Source organism: Eubalaena glacialis, chromosome 4 (genome assembly GCF_028564815.1).
Source record: "Eubalaena glacialis isolate mEubGla1 chromosome 4, mEubGla1.1.hap2.+ XY, whole genome shotgun sequence".
Classification (NCBI taxonomy): domain Eukaryota; kingdom Metazoa; phylum Chordata; class Mammalia; order Artiodactyla; family Balaenidae; genus Eubalaena; species Eubalaena glacialis.
This window is the reverse complement of record NC_083719.1, coordinates 46,827,382-46,848,114: the sequence shown is the minus strand read 5'-3', so window position 1 is coordinate 46,848,114 and position 20,733 is coordinate 46,827,382. Positions and strand designations below refer to the sequence as shown.

At 39.0% G+C, this 20,733-nt stretch overlaps 1 protein-coding gene across 4 annotated transcripts in view; it reads left to right on the top strand.

Moving 5' to 3' along the window:
- The first annotated feature begins 3,505 nt into the window (after positions 1 to 3,505).
- The window catches only part of PDE4D (phosphodiesterase 4D), a 721,935-nt gene continuing 704,707 nt past the window's right edge, over positions 3,506 to 20,733 (top strand). For all 4 annotated transcript variants that reach the window (XM_061189275.1, XM_061189273.1, XM_061189281.1 and 1 more), the window contains exon 1: positions 3,506 to 3,938. In XM_061189275.1, the coding sequence (XP_061045258.1) occupies positions 3,673 to 3,938 (266 nt within the window). In that variant the 5' untranslated portion in view covers positions 3,506 to 3,672. The remainder of the gene's footprint in view (positions 3,939 to 20,733) is intronic.

Sequence of the window (20,733 nt, the reverse complement as noted above, 5' to 3'; positions counted from 1 at the left end):
TCATTTCCATGGACCACATCCTGTGGACAATTTAAAAAGCAGTCTCATTTTAACTCACTATTTACCTAACTAAAACATGGTTGGGAGAAACATACAATGCATTCCATAGCCAAGTATAACTCATTTTAATTTATCCATTCTTTTGAATTAGCTGCACCATTGCTCCCTTTCAGTTGTGAGAAATCCAGCCTTGCTTGATCTTACCTAAGCAAAGGCACACTTTTAAGTCATTGTCCCAGAACCTGGGCAAATCTTATTTCTTATTTGTTTTGCTGCTTATGAATAATTAATTAAATAAATGCTTTCAAGATTCCAAAGAAGCTAAAAGAACAGATTTTGAAAATCCACAAAAAGGTATCTAGGAAAACTTTTGTTAAGTTAAGAGATGTTATCTGCTGTTCTAGGCGTGGGTGCTTTTATCAAAACATTTCTCCCACTTTCAATTTTCCACTCGTTAAAATCTAAGGCCTTATTTGGCTGTCACTTACAGTACTGTGTTTTTCGGAAAAGTTTCTGGCAGCTAGTTTTTAAAAGATTTTGTTAAAAAAAAAGAAAGAACAAGCAAGCTGTATAGTCCTCCTGTTGGAAGAATTCCTCTGACCTTCTGCATTATTATAAAGAGAATTGCCAATTTATCCAGGCCTCCCCCACCTGGTTATCTTCAGAACTTTACAATGTGTGCTTTTCCTAAGGCAGTTATTTTCAAGCATGATTTTGTAACACTGCAGGGTTTTTCAAGCTATTTCAAGGAGGTGGCAAAGAATTCTCAAAACCAAATTAATTTTATTTTCAAAAAGGAGCATGCATGCCATAAATCATTGGGGGGCCTTCAGGAGGCCCTGGTCTATCTAATTGTAGATGTCAGGAAATTGAACAAATAATGATAGAATATGGGCACCTGTACAGAGGTAGACAATTCTGCTTCTACAGTGGAACCCTTTAACATGCACCAAGCAACGGGAGATTTGCAGAACGCCTTTTTCAGTCTTAGTCCGCGTTTAACCACAACTCTCAATGATTTGTTAATAGAATAGTGTTGTATCTTCTATTTCAGCTTAGTTGCGATCATCCACAAAGTGCCCAATCTCTTTGAGCATCCACATGGCATGCCAATTATGAGAAGATTAGCGTGTAAATATTTTACTCCTCTTAAGGGAAGGTCACTGTAAGCAAGAACTAGAACCTAGAATTCTCTGAACTCAGTGAATTTCCCAACATAGATCCTATATCATTCTCAGTCATATCAATCCCTTTATTTGGTCACTGAGAATCACTTTTCTCTACTTAGAGCCAGGCATTTAAATATCTTCAGCTTCCAGGCTCTCCTCTGGGTACCTGGGCTACACTTTGTCATGCCAATTGTTTTGCACTTTATCTGCCCTACTGGATTATAAACTCCTAGAGGGCAGGGACAGCATGGGACTAACCTTTAAATATCCTAGAGCACTCCATATAGTGCCTAGCACAACACAAATGCCCACAAGTGTTTGTTGAATGAAACTAAGTCTTTAGAAAGTGGGAAATTTTTCTTTCTTTTTTTTGCCATGTCAGTTTACTGCCTACTGTTTTTTTCTCACTTTATCCTGTTATCTGAATTTTTTATTTCTACAAACCTGAACAGGGTTTATACCTACTGATTTCAATTTTTTTTTCTTTTTGAACAAAACTTGCTCACTTCTTCTTTATTGGAACTGCACATTCTAATTCCTCATCTGAAGTGCACTTCTTTCTTAATTTCCTTTCCATTAATTTTTTATCTTTCCCCTCTTCAAGCTTTACTGCAACTCAGCATTCCCTCTTTACTTATGTACACCATTCTCATTGTATTTTTCTGCCCCTGATAATTTCATTTTTTAGGTCTTCTGGTGTCTTTTTCTGAGCATAGTGTAGTCCTTTCCATTAAATTATAAACTCTTTGAGGGTAAGCACGCTTACGCATACCTGTTTTGCACAACTCCTAATGTAATTGTCAGGCCCTCAGCCCATTTTACAGAAATTGGCTATTCATTTAAATTATTACTTAAGTGTGTGTGTGTGTGTGTGTGTGTATAAAACAAATTTTCTGATTAAGTCATGGTACATGTGTCTCATTAAATTATTATAGGTACACCAAGTGGTGACCCTGTGCTTCTGTGAACAGAACATCAGAGTATCCTTTTCTGTAACATTTTAAAGGCAAGAAATTAAAACTTAAGGTGGAACAACCAGGGAAGAAGGTAGCAGGAACTCTTAGAATTGACCTAATAGTAATCGTAGAAACAAACAAAAAAATTCAGTCAGACTATTCTATTCTGCATTTCCTAACTCCTTCTTAAGTTACTGTGTTTTAAATTTTTAAAAAATATTTTCTTAGATCCTGAGATATGTGATTTGATTTCAATCCTGAGCTGTCTGTAGCATCACTAGGCTGCTGGGGGCATCTATAATCAAAGGTTTGGATTCCCTTCCAAATTCAGTTCTAATGTTTACACTTCTGGTGTCCATATAATGAGATTTAACAGGCCTTATCACCTACTTACTTGAATTATTGTAATATTTACATTTTTTCCTCCAGTAGCAAACTAAATAGGTAAGAAACAATATCTTCTCTTTTATTTTAAACCTCCTTTGAGTAAGTTTGTTGAAGCTATTCTGACCACGAATACAAATCTTACATTAAAAACATTTAAGGAAATAACTATGAAAAGCTAGATTTATTTCTTCTATAATTGAATAAAAATGTATATACCATAAGCAATAATTGAAACTCTAAAATCATTTTTAGTCCCCTATGAAAACAATCTGTTCCTCTGGAGGATCATCAGTTTAAATGCAAAGAGATAACAAACACCATTCGTGTATGTAACTGTGTTGTTCCACGCTTTGAAAGGGCCTTCATTAGCAAGGCTAAACAACACAACACAACCGGTAATGTGTTCCATATGCAGTATTTTGAAACCTTTTGTTTGGTTTCTAACTAGAGAGAAAGAGGGAGGAAAAGAAAGAGTTAATTTTACTCTCTTGGGATTTGTTTTATAAGGTGCATCAGATTGAGTTTAGCCAACAGGGATGTATTTCTCCTTGTCTAGCTCATGTTTGTTTATTCTCTCCTTATAAAAACCAGGGACTAGCAATTTCTTTTACGAACGCGGACCGAAGGGAGATAAATAGACCTTGCGGGAGAGGAAGGTCAAGTTCTAAGTTTTTCTTTCCTTTGGATTCAGGAATAAGCAAATGGAAAGACTAGCCAAACAACCAGCAGCAGGCATCTGATGGTTAAGCCCTCCCCCCAGGACTTTTTATGTACATGAGCAGAAGTCACAGGAGCAGCTGCGGCGCATTAGTTCCAATAGTTTAACAGGCTGCCTTGTAGCGCTGGCAAAAGCCTCGCTCGCCGTGGCTTCCCTCCATGTTCCTCTGCCCTGCGAGCTCGGCGGTGATCTTTGGCAGGGGATCGGCAGAGGAGGGGTGACGTTCAAGAGGCTTCCGCCGTGGCGTGCGCTCGCCTCCTCTACTCCCAGCCCAGTCTCCGCCGAGAGACTGAGGCAGGCGACCGAATGAACTAGCAGCGGCTCGATCCGACCTGCTTCCCCGGACGTCTCCCCGAGAGTCCGAGGAAGGCAATCACTGGAAAGAGGCCAGGGAACCACGTTGCCCTGGATCGTTGCCAACTGTACAAAGTTGACCGGGAAAATGGCTCAGCAGACGGCAAGCCCGGACTCCTTAACAGTCCCTGAAGTGGATAATCCGCATTGTCCAAACCCCTGGCTGAACGAGGATCTTGTGAAATCCTTGCGGGAAAACCTGTTGCAGCACGAGAAGTCCAAGACAGCAAAGAAATCGGTTTCTCCCAAGCTCTCACCGGTGATTTCGCCGAGAAATTCCCCCAGGCTCCTGCGCAGGATGCTTCTCAGTAGCAACATCCCCAAACAGCGGCGGTTCACAGTGGCACATACGTGGTAAGGTTTGCACGGATTATCAGACATGGTGGCCAGGTGCCCCTGGGTAATTTTTGCGCCTCCCGCCTTTCACTTTAGGGGTAGGGAGGGGAGCGTCTTCGTCTTCACTCCTGACCCGTGATTTATCGGAAGTAATCTACCTTAATAAATCCCACAGATGTCCAAGTCGGGGCAGGAATCCTTGAGATTGGTAGTAGGAGCCTTTGAGGTGGGTGGTTCTCAAAGTTCAATTCCTATTGCAAGTTCCTACAAGAAAACTGAATTCCAGATGTCAAATAAGAATGCAGGTTTTTTTTTTTCCCTCTACCGATGTGGTAGCGTTTCTTTGAATTCTTAAGCTAGTAATCCTGCCAGGTCCTGCAACAGCCTAGGAAAGAAAGGACCAGAAAGGAGAGGAGGAAAATCATAGTTTGTTCTCTTTTCGGCATGATCCCCAATTAAACAGAGATGTGTATGGAGTGTGTGTGTGTGGGTGTGTGTATGTGTGTAATGCTGTGTCCAAGTAAAACCCCTCCTAACTACTGACTTTAATATATTCGTAATCTCAACGTGCCTTTCAGTGGGTTTAGGAATGCCGTGCAGAAAGTTGCAGGCTGGTACTCGGTAATACTGCCGTGTTCTTTGAATTTGAATTCTTTGACTATTTTGTCAATATTTTTATTTTCTTTATGAATGTTTTTATCTTCTATATAATAGGTGAATTTGTTTTATGCATATGGTACCACGTAGGTTTCTAGACGATTCTTGATATTTTCATGCTCTTGTAAAAACAAATATTAAAATAAATCATTGTGTGAGCTTATTATGGTGTTTCTGCCTGAAAAGAGGCAATTTTAGGCTGTGATCAGAGAAAGAGGGGTCTGTGATACACAGTTGGTTAATTTTAGGCAGTAGTAGGTTCTATGCACTACTTCCACATTTTGGCAAAATGAATATTAATTATGATGAAGAAAACAGACATAACAGAAGAAAAATAACGAGTATGTTAGTTGAGAAACTGAATGATTTTTATACAGCTTTTCCATAGAACACAAAAGAGTATGCCAGGAATGGAAAAAACAAAAGAAAACAGAACCAAAACAAGCAAACAAACAAACAAAAATCCCCCAAAAACCAGAATCAAGACTTCTAGGAAAGAAGCAGCAAGAAATAGAATCAAAATCTAAACTTAAGCCACATGGCCCTACCCAGGAATGCATTCATGTCATAGATGAAAATAGGCAACAAAGGAAATAAAAGACATGACCCACCCAAAGAAATGTCTGACCTCAGAATTGTCATTTTAAATAGCTAGATCTCTGATCGAGGAAGTGTTCTTATTTTCCCCAAGATTTTAACTAAGTGGCATTTCTAAGTTTAGTTCTTATTTTCCCCAAGATTTTAACTAAGTGGCATTTCTAAGTTTAGTTAGATACAATGCTTGTAAGAGGGGTAAGACAAGCACTGATTTTTTTCAGTCTTAAATGATGGAAAAAGATGACTTCTCTCTGAGGAAGATACTGTTGAAAGAATTTGTCAGAGATAAGCAGTGAATGAAAGGCATAGATGAACACTAGGAGATGCTCTGAGGAGAGGGACGGCTTGAGACGGAGCATCAGGTGCCAGAGCAGGAAAGCTGGCTGGAGTTCAGACAGGGTCAGGGCCAGAATTTTGGTATGCAATGTCCCTTTTGGTTGAGATGCCTTTTTAATTATAGTTCCTAAATTGTACCTGTTGCTAAATGAGTAAGCCTCCACTCAGACGCCTGATTTCTATCTGAGTGAAGCAACCTCGAGTTCAACTGAAGGTTATCGGAACTATTTGGACATGTTGAGATGTAAGGAAGGCAGGAAATCTCATGAAAACAGGCTTTCTTCTGAAATTTCTGGCACTTCCTTTTCTGATGCTGTTTGGAGAAACTCCAAGGTCACAATTTCTGCCGATCTTTCATTGTGGTGTATCAGGTCTCCAGCAGATGAGGGAGGCATCAAAAGAGCAATGGACATGAAAAAGAAAAATCATGATACCAATTCTCAGTAACGAAGGGGAGACAATATCCCTCATGGATAAAAAAGCATCCAGCAAGGGAGTTGGAAAGAGTACCTCACATTTTCCTTAGTGGTTCAACAAACCGCAAGACGTTCATAATATCCACAGGCATCTTTCGACAAATATCGTTCCATCTGTGCTTTCATTACTTGGACTAAGCATGATCCAGAATTTTAAAAATTTATTCCAAATTGTGCTGCTTATATATATATATATTTTCCTATCTAAACTGCTGCTACTACCACAACTATAGTCAAATCCTCCCCTCCTCCTAAATTAAATGATCAGCCATTTAAATACACACCACGTGTGTTCCTGCCTCAGAATGTTGGTTCCTATACTTGATATTCCTTTCCATTCGATATGCATGTATTTAATACCTATTGAGTCCAAAGTGTTTAGCTTGTACCTACTGATCACAAAGTTGCACAAGAGCTGTTCCTTGGTTTCAAATTATTTATACTACAGTAGAAAAAATCATATTGGAAGGCATCTGATTAAGTTCAGGTAAACATTTTGCTCTACAACATACTCTCCAAATCTTAGTGGATTGAGACAGTAAATGTTTATTTCTTGCTTCTGCTTCTCATGGCAAGCTAGCCTGCCCTGGGGTAATTCAGGGACCCCGGGTTCTACCATCTTGCGGTTCTTCTATTGGTAACACATGGTTTCCAAGTTTGCCAGGCTCAGCTGAATCTGGGGAAAGAGCACAGAAGATGGCATTCATGAGTTTTTATGAGGCAGGTCTAGGAGTGCACACATTACTTATCCCAGTATTCCCCAGATAGAACTCAGTCCTGTGGCCACATATAACTGCAAAGGAGGCTGGGAAACCTATCTCAGCCATGTTGCCAGGAATAAGGTAAAACATCTGGTGAACAGCCCACCCATGTCAGTCACAATGTAGTAACAGCTACTGGTTCACCCTCTATACCATAGTTAAATTCATAGAGTAACATCTATGATGACTGGTCCTTTAACATCTCTGCATACCTCCTGGATGAGGATTATACAGAGCAATTCTATTTTTTGACAAGTCTAGTGACTGGGAAGTCCTTGCTTACATACAGTTGAAATCTCCTTCCTTGTAATTGTCATCCTTGGTTCCTGGATCTGCTTTTTTTTTTTTTTTTTTTTTGTCTGCCTTGGGTCTTTGTTGCTGCACATGTGCTTCCTCTAGTTGTGGTGAGCGGGGGCTACTCTTCGTTGCGATGCACGGGCTTCTCCTTGCGGTGGCTTCTCCTGTTGCGGAGCACGGGCTCTAGGCGCACGGGCTTCAGTAGTTGTGGCGTGTGGGCTTCAGTAGTTGTGGCGCATCGGCTTAGTTGCTCTGCGACATGCGGGATCTTCCTGGACCAGGGCTCGAACCCTAGTCCCCTGCATTGGCAGGTGGTTTCTTAACCACTGCACCACCAGGGAAGTCCCCCTGGATCTGCTTTGAAAACCCCACAGCTTGAATCTCTCCCGTCTTCCATAACTTAGCCCTTAACGCGAGAGGCTTGGAATAACCCATCAGAGAGCCAGGACCCTGCTCTATTCATCTTGGCACACCCATTAATCAGTAATGTCAGTGTTATCATGCTTTTTAAAAATTATTCTCTTTTCTTAACTAAACATCCTAGGTTATTTCACGTCTATATGCTGTAGTTACCAGGTTGATCCTGGTTGTTCTTAACCAGACTTCACTTGGATTTTCACAACCCATTTAAAAAGTATTTTACTGAATTGATACAATACTCCAGGTGCTGTGTGACTCTTGGACAGAGAGCATCTGAGAAGAAGTCAGATTACTTTCGTTTAAACTTTGACTTCCCGTTTACTAGTGTGATTTTTGAACAAGTTGCTTAACATAGGCTTGTTTCTCTGTTACCCAATTTCCTGGGAATGGTAATCGTATCCACTTGGTGTTGTGGTTTTATTAAGTACAATTATGTGTAAATTAAAGTGTTTTGCACAGGGACAGGCACTTAATGAGGGTCATTATATAAGCTAATATTTTCTTTATTATGTGTCCATTAATCCAGTCTTGCTCAGCCTGAATCTTTAGGCTCATGTTTACATTTTTAAATGGTTACCCTGTCAGTTGTTTGTGGATGGGACAATGTTTTTAGTAATAATTATATCCCTAGCTGATGTTCATTGAACACTGGTGTTCGATCTGGTGCTGTGTGTTAGATTAGGACCCTCTTGTGCTCATGCTTCTCACCACTTTGTTTTACCATTTTTATTTAATGTCTAGTACTTTGTAGTCTAGTGATTATAGACCAGACTGTTTTCATCAGAGTAGGGAATTCCCTCTGATGTCAACATGAACGTCAGCGGAATTTCTGGTTAAGAAAACTTTCAGTGTTAAGTTCATTTCCGGAAAATCAGTCAGGCAAATCTTTATATTTTTCAGTTTTTTTTCCTCACTTTACACTGGGTTCTGTGCACCAAATGAAGGAACGTGTTCTAGAGTGCGGAAGTGATACTAGGCAATAGGATTTCTTTGGGCAAGATACTATCCAGGTTATACCACGTGTCTTATCTTTAAAATTTCTGTGTGTGTGTGTGTGTTTTTAATTACAACATATCCAAAAGTAGAAGAAGCAGTTAGTAACGTCCTTAAACAACAAAATAATTTCTTTAGGTGGATTTTTGAAAGGCGTTTTTCAGGAGACTTTTAGAAAATCTTAAAGATTTTCAGGGAGCTAGGTAAGTGTTTTGGGCTATAATTTTTGTTTATTATAAATTTCTCTTTACTGGGCATTGGATATAAAATTGCTCATGTTTAAAAGTAAACATTTGCTTTCTTGAGCCATAATTTCTTCAGCCACTACAGTTGCTCTCATGGTTGTTGTTTAAGAGAGAAATACACTATAAATTTTCTTCAAGTTACAGAAGGATCCAGAAACCCTTTATCACCTATAAAGAAGAAATCCAGCCATTTAGAGAGTTTATAGGTCACACACAAACACACCTCCACACACACCCAAGTAGATTTTCAAAGCTATTATTTAGGTGTTCTATTTGAGACTCTTTCTTCTTTGTTCCAACTCTCCTACATTTGCCTGACTTAACTTTAAGGTTATCTTCTCTCTGCCCCTTACGGTGAGGATACCCAGAGAAGGGCATTGCTGGTGATCTCCTAGGAGCTGGGAACCCAGAGGTAGGCTGTGGTTATAGTGTGATACAAGGAGGTGGGGAGGAAGTTTCTGGGGGAAATTTTCTGGGACGCACAACAGGAAGTAATGCCAGCAGGTTAGGTGGAGCCAGTTGGCTGAGTCTTTAGCTGTGTCTCTGGTGTAATTGGCTGTGTGTCTTCCCCAGGAATCTTGGGGCACTGCAAGTTAAGGGTGTCTGTAACTTTTGAAAAGCATGCTTAGCCTTTCCTAAAATCAGAAGACCCCAGGAAGATATTCATCTTAAAAACTTGTCAGTTGCCTTTATGATATTTAAGAAATTACAAAATAAAAATGTGACAAATAATTACTGAGGAAAATGAAAACAATGAAATGACATGGCAATTTATTACTCATATGTACTTTCTGTGACCTTTGACATTTATCTTAAAGAGAAAAGAGATTAAGTGTATCGGTACCAGCCAAAGCCAATTCTGTCAATACTAGTGGTGAAACTACTTCCAAGCAAAAGCGCAGTCTTTTTTATAAACTTGGTAGAAATGCTGAATGAGAAGAAAGTAAAAAATTGAACCTCAAAGTTCATGAAAATAATTTTTAAATCATAGCTTCAATTTTAAAAGTTATTCTTTATATAAATTTCTTTATAAATAACAAGCTCCTGTGAGGTTAGGTAATTAATTGAGCTTCAGAGCTTCAGCACTTTTTTTTTCCTTAGACAGGAAGCCACCAAAATTGTTCTTCAAGTAGCAGTTTCAGGAAGAAGCTTTATTGTCACCAGTGTGGCAAAGTTATGTCATTGTTTTTTAATGGTTTTGCTTTTGAAAAAAATCATGTTTTTAAACTCTGAGGAGTTTAGCATAGTGGAAGCCATGTATTTCCAGCTCTGCGGCCACTTAATATTTGACCTTAGTTACTCAACCTTTTTGAATTGTAGACTTTCTATTCATAAGTCATATGGCTATAGAGGCATTTGATATTTACAAGTAAGAAACTGACTAATGAAATTTACAAAGTGATAACAAACCACAGTACATTTAAGGTAAGTAATTAAAAAGAAGTTCCAACTTGCTGTTGTAAGCTACTGAGGTGTATGCCTCATGGGTAAAAACAGGGGACAGAGTGCTTTAATAATTCTGTGGCTCATAAAAAGGCTGCAGGACCTTCAAGATGAAAGCATTGGTGGTATTCACTCTAGGACACCATCTGGATGCCATGATTTAGGGTAGGAAATGTAGAAATCTGTAGATAATAAAAATTCAAATTTAAAATTTTTTTTACTGTATCTTCAATTATATACTATCTTAACACACCAATCTCTTCTACTATATGTAAAAAACAGGAAAAATCATTTCATATTCAATTTTAAGGACATAAATGCTGTCCAGCTATTTCAAATGAAGTACTTATTTTCAAAATGAGATCTTGAGTTGATATGAGACCAAATTGTTTGATTTCATTTTGGACTAAAAACTTTAGGTTCATAATAACATAACTTTATAATAGTAGACTTATTATAACATAGCCAATAATGATTTAGCTCCTGCTGTGTGTCAGATACTTTATGTACATTAACCTTTCAAAACAAACACAGTTGAATTTAAGTATTATTAGCTGTATTTTACATATACATATGCCAAGGCCAGAGAAATTAGTACATAACCAAGATCATTCAACTATGCAGCCATGAAGTGAGTTGACTTAAAACTTAAACTCAGGTTTGCCTAACTCTCCACCGTGTATTCTTTCAGCATTACCTTCCTTTGGGCTAAGAATCACATTCACATTTATTTCCCTACCCAGCTTGTATATCAGAGCTGCAACAGTGAATATTCAATGACTTTACAGAATGGTGGTTAGTTAACAGAAGGGTAGGAACAGAACCCTTTCTTAGTGTGGAATCTCAGTTTATTTGTTTTAACACCTGTGGCTTGTATGAATGTAGACTTTTTTTTTTTGACAAAAATATGTGTATGTGGAGGAGAAATATATGTCCTTGATGAAGGAAGGTTTTAAGGTCAACAGAAAACATTCTGTTTTAGAGTAGTTTTAGACTAAGACTGGCATCAAGACAAAACCAATCAGAGGGTAATTTTATTTTCAATGATTCAGAGAGAAAGGCATGAAAGGCTTGAGCTCTAAAGAAAAGATTAAGTCAGAAATCTATTAAGGTTCGGTTCCAGAAGAGCCAGCTGGAAATGATGGTCTGCAGGCTCAAGTCACTAAGCAACAGAGCAGCAAACTGCTTGGTAACCAGAGCTGGCTTGACTCACAGGCTGACTGCGAATGACCGGATGGCCAGACAGGAGGACCACAGCCCATCTGACCTCAAAACACTCTCCTTCTAGTCATCGCCAGCTTTCCTGCCCAGTCCCCCCATTTTGGAATGGTCTCTTTGACTTAACAAGATGCCTGCTTTCAGAATGGAAATATCTCTGGGACCATAAGTACATGCTATCTGTCTTTCTTCTTTAAAAGGGCATTTCTGAGATTGCTTTCTTTGGGCCAGTATATCATAAATAAAATGTAAAGTTTAATGAGAGGAAAGAAAGTGAAAACATTGGGATTAATGGCTCGACTTTGGGTTTTCAGGAGCAAATGTGTACGGGGCCAAGTTGCCTGCTTCGTTTGGTGAGATGTGTCCTTGAACTCTGAGAGCGCAGTGTTGCCATTTATTTAACGCTTTCTGTCTTACGCTGTTTTCTTTTTCATGGGTGTGTTTTGACTGTGCAGCTGGACTTTAAGTTCCTAAAAAGTAGGAACCCTCACATACATCAATCTTTGTATCCATTGTGAGGGGCCAAGTGCCACCTGTATAATATATATTTAGTGAATACTTGTTGTTTAATTGAGAAACATACCCTCAGTTGCTGTGGCTCTTATGCTGAACACCTGGGGAGATCTATAGCTTTCCAGCCTAGAAGTCCTGGTGATGTCGTGTTTGATTGCCATAGTGGAAAGAAGTTTCAAACGCAATGATTAACCATTTGTTTGGACTTTGTCACCTGTGTGTATGAGTGTGTGTTCTGGGTTTACACACACCTAGACGGGTATGATTTGACTTTAGTAAACAGGAATGAATCGGTATATGATAGTGTCACTAATTTGTCAGATATACGCATTTTAATAATTTTTAGTTTATACTTTGAAAATAATTTATGCCTGTTGTATTTCTGAAAAAATATGTAAATATATTTATGATTCTTGGTAAATTACTGAATAATTAGCTTGTTAAACTCTTATGACTAATTCTATCTCTTAGAATTCATAGTGGTTCAATTATACACAAGACTTACGCTTATAAAAGAAATGCCAAGATTTTGAGGAGAAATTTGAAACAAACAAACAAAATCCCCAAAACACCCTGCACAGTTTTTTTTTGTTTGTTTTTTTAGTATGAAATTTGGAGAAATTTGAACTGGCAGAAACAAAGTACCACTTCTCCAAAGTACATCTTCAGAATAAGTAAAATAGAATAACAGAAAAAATTTTTGAAGAGATTTAGCAGGTTATTTTAATGTAAATAGTTTGTCCATAGTTCATACCCATTTTTACCTGGCAGTAATTTCAAACCAACCGATTTCCTTTCCATTAATCTTATGAGATAGCCCTCTGATCAAATTAGCTATCGTTAAAATAAAGTGGCTTCCTCTGTATATTATTATTAGGAGGGTACATGGGTTCTTTTTCATTTTCTTATATAGCTGATTTCACATTTATACTTATAAATGGTGAGTGTGTATTGTTGACCTTTTGAAGAAAGCAACTTTCTGCCTAATAAGGTTATTTGGATTATCATTTCTACTGTTTACCTTCTTTAGGTTTATAGTATTTGTTTTACTTTGCAGTGTGATTTTTTTTATGACTTTCTATTGAGTGTGTGCCAAATAGAACAGTGTATGATTTATGGGTAGTAATAACTAAAACTTATATGAATTGGAGGTGGATGACACACAAGGCGGAATGCTATACAGCTCGCCTCTAAATAGAACCAGGCTTCTTTAATAAAGCCCTCTTACAATAGCAATAGCAGTGTCATTAACGGTGCACTTATTCCTGTATCACCTTCCCAGTTTAAGGTACATCTGTGGGTCATTTGTACAGTGTTGTATTTAATTTTTTTTAGTTGATTTATATTTTTATTTAAAGGCCTATATGTTTAAAAATGAAGCTTTATATCCTGACTATAAATTGGAAACCAGTGTCATTTATCATACATGGAAGATAATTGAACAAAAATACAATGAATGAAAGCTAAATAGATTCAAGTTTAACTGGATACTATGACCTGCTAGAGGGTCTGAGTCTGAGGTCTGCTCTCTCTTTGTTTAAAATGGCAGTTAGTAAGTAATGTAGAGGTGTGAAAGACCGATTAAGTCCTTCTCCTTCAGGTAATAAGAATGACTGAAAGGATTTGGGAAGGAAATAACCTTCTTATAATTTAATTCAAAATTTTAAATTCAGTAAATGACATCCCTTATGCCTAAAACCATCTTGGTGCATCAGATTCTCTAATGATCAACCCAGTGGTCCTGAACCACCGATACTTCCACTGTTGGAAGAAGGACCTCAGTTTTTGTAGGGGTTCTTTGGGTCTGAATCCCTTAGTTGGAGGTAAACGCACTGAACTTGGATTGGGTAATTCCAATTACCCAGTTGAAAGTCAGGTGTTGGTACCCCGTTTTTATCACCCTACAATTATTAATTTCCTACCTGGTAGCTACAGAGATGCAAAGAAGCATAGACCTGCTCTATGGAAAACTGCTATACCTGCTAATGGCAGTTTCCAAGTTCTACTTCCAAAGGGCACAAACATGGGCTTTTGAAAACGGTGAGGATCTCTGTGCAAATAGGCGAAAGCTGAGGTAAGCTAGGAGCCCAATTTTTCTACACCTCCGTAATCTTATGGAGAATTTACTTCCAGACTAGAACACTCACATGGGACCGGCTACCTAACTTGCAGGGTTCAGTGTGGAATGAAAATGCAGAAACTCTCGTTCAAAAGAATATTAAGAATTTCATGAAGGCAACAGCAGAGCATTCAATCCCACACAGGGCACTTCGGAGAGTGAGGCCTGGTACAACTGCCCAGGTCACATCTAGGAAGCCAGCTCTTCACCCACAGCAGATCTGAGAGGGGGGGCCAGTTAAGAGCTGGATTTGGTCTACTGGTCATAGTTTGCCAATCCCTGGTCTACAGGATAAAATTCATACTCCTCAACTTGGTGTTTCAGTCTCTGTCATCAGCTGCAAACTCATCTCCACAACCTTCTCTGGTGTTATTTCCTATAGATTCTTCACAGTCAATCATCCTGGAGCTGAATCCAGAGCAGAGGTTCTCAACCTCGATGGGCCAAGGCAATGCTTTGTCATGGGGGCTGTCCTGTGCATCGTAGGCTGTAAGGACCACTGGCCACTACACACTAGATGTCAGTCACACCCATCCTGTAGTAAAAATCCAGAATGTCTCCAAACATGGCCAAATGTCCACTGGGGGCAAAATTGTCCCTGGCTGAGAACCACTGATCTAGAGGACAAGCTTTCATTTTATTCACTAGTGTATTCCTAACACCTAGCATAGTCTTGTGATACAGAAAGAGGTCCCAAAATATACTGTCTGGTCCAACTCTGCTACTCACTTACTGTGAGATCCCAGGGGCATCATTTAAACTCCACAGGTCGCAATTAAGTGCATCCATAAAATGGAACTATTACTAATTCGTTCCTTACTTTATGGAAGTATTTAAAAATTCAAATGATATACTTAATGAAAAGACTTTTTGAAAAGAATAAAGTACTACTCAAATATCATGAAAAAAGAGTCATGGAGGAACACTGAGGGTGATCTGAACCCACTGATATCTAGAAGCTAAGTTCACCTCCTACTGTGTGTACTCTATGAAAATTGCTGTATGTGATGCTATCGGGGCATTGTTGTCTTTGCTCTCAAGGATTTTGATCAGATGGGGATAAAATACGATTACTCAAATAACCATAAAGCAGTAGTTGCCATAACTACTGTTTTGTACAAAGAGTGGTGGAGTTTATAGGAAAGTAGAGATTGTTTCTAATGATGGGAATCATGTAAGACTTGAGATGGAGTGTGAGATAGAGTAGTCGCAAAGAAGGCCCATATTGAGCTTTTTCTTAGCTTATGTTATTTAATATTCATGGCAACTTAATTAGGTGTATGTTTAATTGTCACATTTTACAAAGAGAAAAATGGGGCCTAGAAAAGAATTTGATGTGAACATGAAGCATAGAGAATTTCAGTAGGAAGAGAACTGGAGTGAAGTATGGAAGGACCGGAAGTGGTAGGAGGTAAGTTCTTTTCAGTAAAGGAACAACATGAACCAATACGGAGATTACATGGGGTTTAGGTGAGATTGGGTACAGCATGGAGTATCTTTACGGAAAGCGACTGTAAAGGAAAGCTGGAATCAGGTTTCAAAGGTCAGCTAACATTCTCTCTCTCTCTCTCTCTCTCTGTCTCTCTCACCTCTCTCACACACACACACACACACCCCCCACCCCACAGATTTATATGCTTAAGTGAAACACAATCAATTTTATCTTTCTTAACAGCTTTACTCCAAATAAAAGGAAGTGACATTTTGAGTTATTACCCCATGCTAAGCTTGCTAAACCACAAGTGTATGCACTGAACACTCAATGGTTGGAATGTGAGATTTAGTTCAATTAGACCAGTGTATACCATCTTTCCGCTAGCTATGCCTTCTACTCCTTCTAAGATAATCCTTCAGAAATAGCAGAAAACACGGTTGTATTTCCATTCAAATGAGATGTGTTAATTCCACTGGTGGCACTTGTGTTCTGATGCGTAGAGCAGAGATATTATTTATGTGAGGATTGTATCTGCCTTTTCATTAAATTGCACGAGAATATAATGCTTAAAACACATCTAGCAGTTCTGATGGACTGTACCCAGAAAACCATGTCACTCTTAAGGTATTGATACTCTATTTCAAGACTGGCTTACCAGGGTAAGAATCAGGAGCTAAATACCCTGTTATCCTTTCATCTATTCAAACAATAATTTCTGAGTGTCTACTCTGTATCTGTCACTCTTCTGAGGATATAACACTGAGCAAAAAAGACAAAGTCCTACCTCCATGGAGCATATATTCTAACAGAGAAGAAGACAATGTATAAATAAATATTCCAGTAGGTCAGAGAATAACAAGTACAATAAAGAAGAAGAAAGCAGGGTAAGGGGATAGAGTTTTATATACCTTTTGGGGGAGGACTCTCTATAAGGTGACTTTTGAATAGAGGTCTGAAGAAGGTGACTGATTACCTCGGGGAAGACCATTTCAGGCAGAAGAAGTAACAAGTGCAAAGGTCTGAGGGATGATGTGATTGGTGTGTTTGAGGGCAGGGGACGTTATAGAAAATGAGGTCCGAGACGTAGAAAGGAGTCACGTCATGTAGTGTTTTGAAGCTATAGTAGGATTGGGGATCTTTCTTGGTGATGACTATGATGTTTTGAAGGGAGAAGTGTTAGCAGTGGGAGTGTCTGCCTCAGGAAGAAACACAGGCTGTCTTAAGTTTTGAAAAAATCATTCAGGCTCCTGTGTAGAAAATACAGATGTGGGGCCGAGGAGGAAACAGGGAGACCAATTTAGACGGTTGCAGTAATCCAGGTGAGATATAATGGTGGTTCAGAGGAGAGTAGTAAAAGGGAAGGTAGTTAAGAAAGGGTCACGATTCTCTCTGGAAGCAGCAGAGGAAAGCGAGAAAGAGACCTACTTCTCCTTCAAAGGAGGTGGTACAAAAACGTGGAGGGGAAGTAGCCACCACATCAGAAAGCTGAAATAAACCAGCATCCTCAATGGGCAGCCATTAGTGTCAGAGCAAGAATGTGCAAATTCACAATGGAGAGTTTGGAGGGAGGACTGGGGGAGGGCTGGGGGCTTAAATCAGACTGGGGGATTTACAGAGCCAGCTGGGGATGAGAGTCTGGTGATGAACAATGGCCTGGCAGTCTTGGGCTTCTTGTGGTGATGACTGTGTGTCAAAGACAAGGATCTCATTTGAGGCCGTGGAGTTAGACAAGTACAACTCTTGGGCTAGGATGGCCAGTCTTTTGGGTCTACTTGTTTTAATTCACTCCAGGCACCCTAATTCAGCTGCAGTGCATTGATAGAAATGGAGGAGAGAGGCAATGAGAACCGGCTGGCCAGGCCTGCCAACATCTCTGTCTGGTAAAGCCATGTTCTTCCCATCTCTTTACCATACATTCATGCTCCAGGGATGAGAAGTGTGACAGAAGATGCAGAAAGGTGATTGGGAAATGGCTAGTTTCCAGATGTGTGGCCCTAGGGCAGATTTTCTAACATGAAATTACCATTTTTCCCCCCCTGCATTGGATACAAAATCTTGTTCTTAAGCGTGATGTTAAAAATAGATATTGAAGAACTGAAAAAAATATTTCTGAAAAAATATATGTTGTACTTGCCACAATGGTTCATACATATAGTTGTTACAATGATACTGCTTTTATTAAATAAATAGGTTTTATGTGTAGGCATAAATTATTTTTTGAAGAGAGCAAGACCGTGCCGCATTTTAACATTTGTTCAGGGATGTTTTCATGATCATACTTGTAAACAAAACAAATACGAAAATGGGTAGAACATAGCTTCCTGTTTGGAGTTTGAATTGGTAGTTTGTATCACGTGCCTGCAAATGGATATTAGGTGAACCTGGCTGCTATTAGGAAATACGATCTTCTGTGTCTTAGGAGGTTGACCTGCAAAGCAACGTGTGCAAACCTTTTTTTTTTTTTTTTGCCCTAAGGGAAAAGGGCGAGCCCTGGCACCTTTTCACCTGTAAGGATTATGTTGCTTTTGCTGTGATTGATTGGTTGGCTTCTCTTCCAGAAATGCTCCCGGTATGTGTTTTATGTTCTGACAGAGCCATGGCTTTGTTGTTCAGCATGTCACCCCCATGAAGACGTGGGTAGGCTTTTGTGCATTAGCTCTTGTAGCCTGGGAAGCATATTTCAACACACCATCCAGAATTGGCTAGAACATGCCTGTCACTCCCAGCTGACTCTGATTGACGCTCTTGCCAATGTAGATTTACATCAACATGATTCTTTACTGGGAGAAGCTTGTTCGGAATATATAGGGTGGCCCATTTAAAAGAGGCATAGCATCAGTTTGAAGAGAACTGTATTTTAAGGGAAGCGCCATAAGAAATACACTGTCAATTAAATGCTCCACAGAGCTCAGAATTGTAATCAGCATCACTCAAGAAGATTTTCCCTTTAGAAATTGCATGTTACTCCAAGTTTTAGAGAGTGCCTTATCCTGCAAAGAGAACCCTTCTATTCTAGACTTTCCTTCTCAGCATGCCGAATTTCTAGCCTCTTCTTTCCCTATCTATGTAATTCTAACCTCGAAAGTATGAGACGCAGTATGATGTGACAGCATTGGTTTTTTACCTGCCTAAAATTCAGTTTGTCAATTCAATGCGTAAATAGATTTTACTCTTAGCATGAAACCCTTTGGCATATGTCTATCTTGTTTTTTGACTCATCTTCAATATCCTAATGAATGTTTGGGATAGGCATATTACTCAGATGCATGGGTCTATAGACAGGAAACCAGACACTCAAAAATAAAACCTGTTACCATAGCTATTCAGAAAAAAACACAAAACTGTCTTTGCTGTACAAAAGAAAAATTCAATATCAGTGACACATGACTTGTGATTACTATTATTATGACCCTACACTACTCACCCTTCATTTTCGTTATCCTAGTCTATTCTAGGTCATTACAGTAATGGATACACCTGAATGGGTTTGCAATTTTACCCCTTTCTCAGGACAACCAGCAGGATTTTCAATGACACATGCTTTGATCTGTCTGCTTTTAAATCTCTTAAGCAGGGCAGCTCTCGACAGCTTCCTCTCAGAAGATTTTACAATCCTAATAGACCTCACCATGAGTTCTATATTTATGCTTGTTTAGACACATCAAAGTCAGGCTTTATACCAGGGGCCACCTAGAAAGTTAAGGTCGTCAGCCTCTTGTTGTAGCCATGGGGTTACTGTCATGCCTACTAATAATGACGATCGACCTTGTAAAGTGATCAAGAGTTGTGGGCTGCAATATAGGAATATTAGAAAATGTTCTGCCATGCTGTTTCTTCTGCTGTATTTTGGCCAGAATTAATACTATGGTCACAATTAACTGCAAAGTGTTCTATGATGTCTGTATATAGTGCAGAGGGAAAGAAAAGATGTAGAAATAAGAGTCTTCCCCTGTGAATTAACATATGAAACATACACTTAATGCAGCAGAGCCAAGATGCAACACTTTAAAGAGATGAGTTGACAGGCCAATGAGATTGGTGGGAATTTGAATAGGCATAGAAGAGAATCACGAAAGAAAAACATTGGCAGTGCTTTTTCAAACATTGTGCATGCGAGAGGAACTGTTGGTTAATAGACTGACATTAAACATTCAAATTATGTTAATAATCTTACTAATAGCCTTTTAAAAAATCTATCTATCTGTCTATCTATCTATCTATCTATCTAATCTATCATCTATTTATCTCTATCTTTTGTTCTGGTTCCCCTTTCACCAAGCAGTCTTCTGATTACAGTCTTCATTGTTCTGTAGGACTTTCTACTGAGAGGGAGTGTATTGGGTCACATGGTTGAAGCATTATAATCAGAGCAATGATGTAGTGCTTAATGAAAAGAAGTTAACTGGCATTTGGATTCCGTTCCGCAGTTGCATGAGCTTGTGTGATATGGGTTTGCTTCTGAGAGGAGAGGTCTCTCTCATGTGCTGAGAGATTCCAGTTTCTGAATCTACAAAACTCAGTGCCAGATTCTAATCTTAATAGTTTCTCCAAGGTATTGCCAATCCCCAGGGCCTTTTGGGAGAAATATCTGCCAACCTTCTCAGGTGAAACTCTCCTCCACTGCCATGCCCTGAACATTTTCACTAAAAACCATGGCAGAACTAAATACACATTGAAGCTGTAATCACATTGAAAATGAGGAAAAGGTGCATTGCTTCATTTCCTTAATCGCATTCCTCAATGGCAGCTGTTTAGTGAGACAATCATGACTTCTGCTTTGAAATTCATTTTCTGATACATCTAACAATTAGCACAGGATTTGTTGGTTATATTTTTGTTTTTATGATGGTACAATATCTTAAAGAACTTGGTCAGCTGCTCTAGAAAACATGTTTAGGACTCAGAGGCAGTGTTTGGAATTTTCTGGACCCTTTTCTTTCCCCTCTCAGATCCAGTGGCCTAGCGGGTTCCCTGAAATATTATAGTTTTCACTCCAGAAAGTTTTATCTTCTAGGGAGTTTCACATCTTAGTAGGTGTTTTTGAAGACAGAAAAGCCCCTGTGACCCACGTACATGGATCTCAGGTTGTAGAATCACAGATTTGTGGGATAGAGTTCAGATCAACCACATTAACAGTTGTAGCACTAACAGGAGGGATTATTTCTCATAAGCACTGTACACCAAAGTTATGTCTTTTTCAACAGTATTTACGACGTCATGGTGACATGTTGACTCTTAAGACTGTGACAGAAAAGGATGAGAGAAAGTGGTATAAAAGTGAGGGTCAGTGTTGAAACAAATTG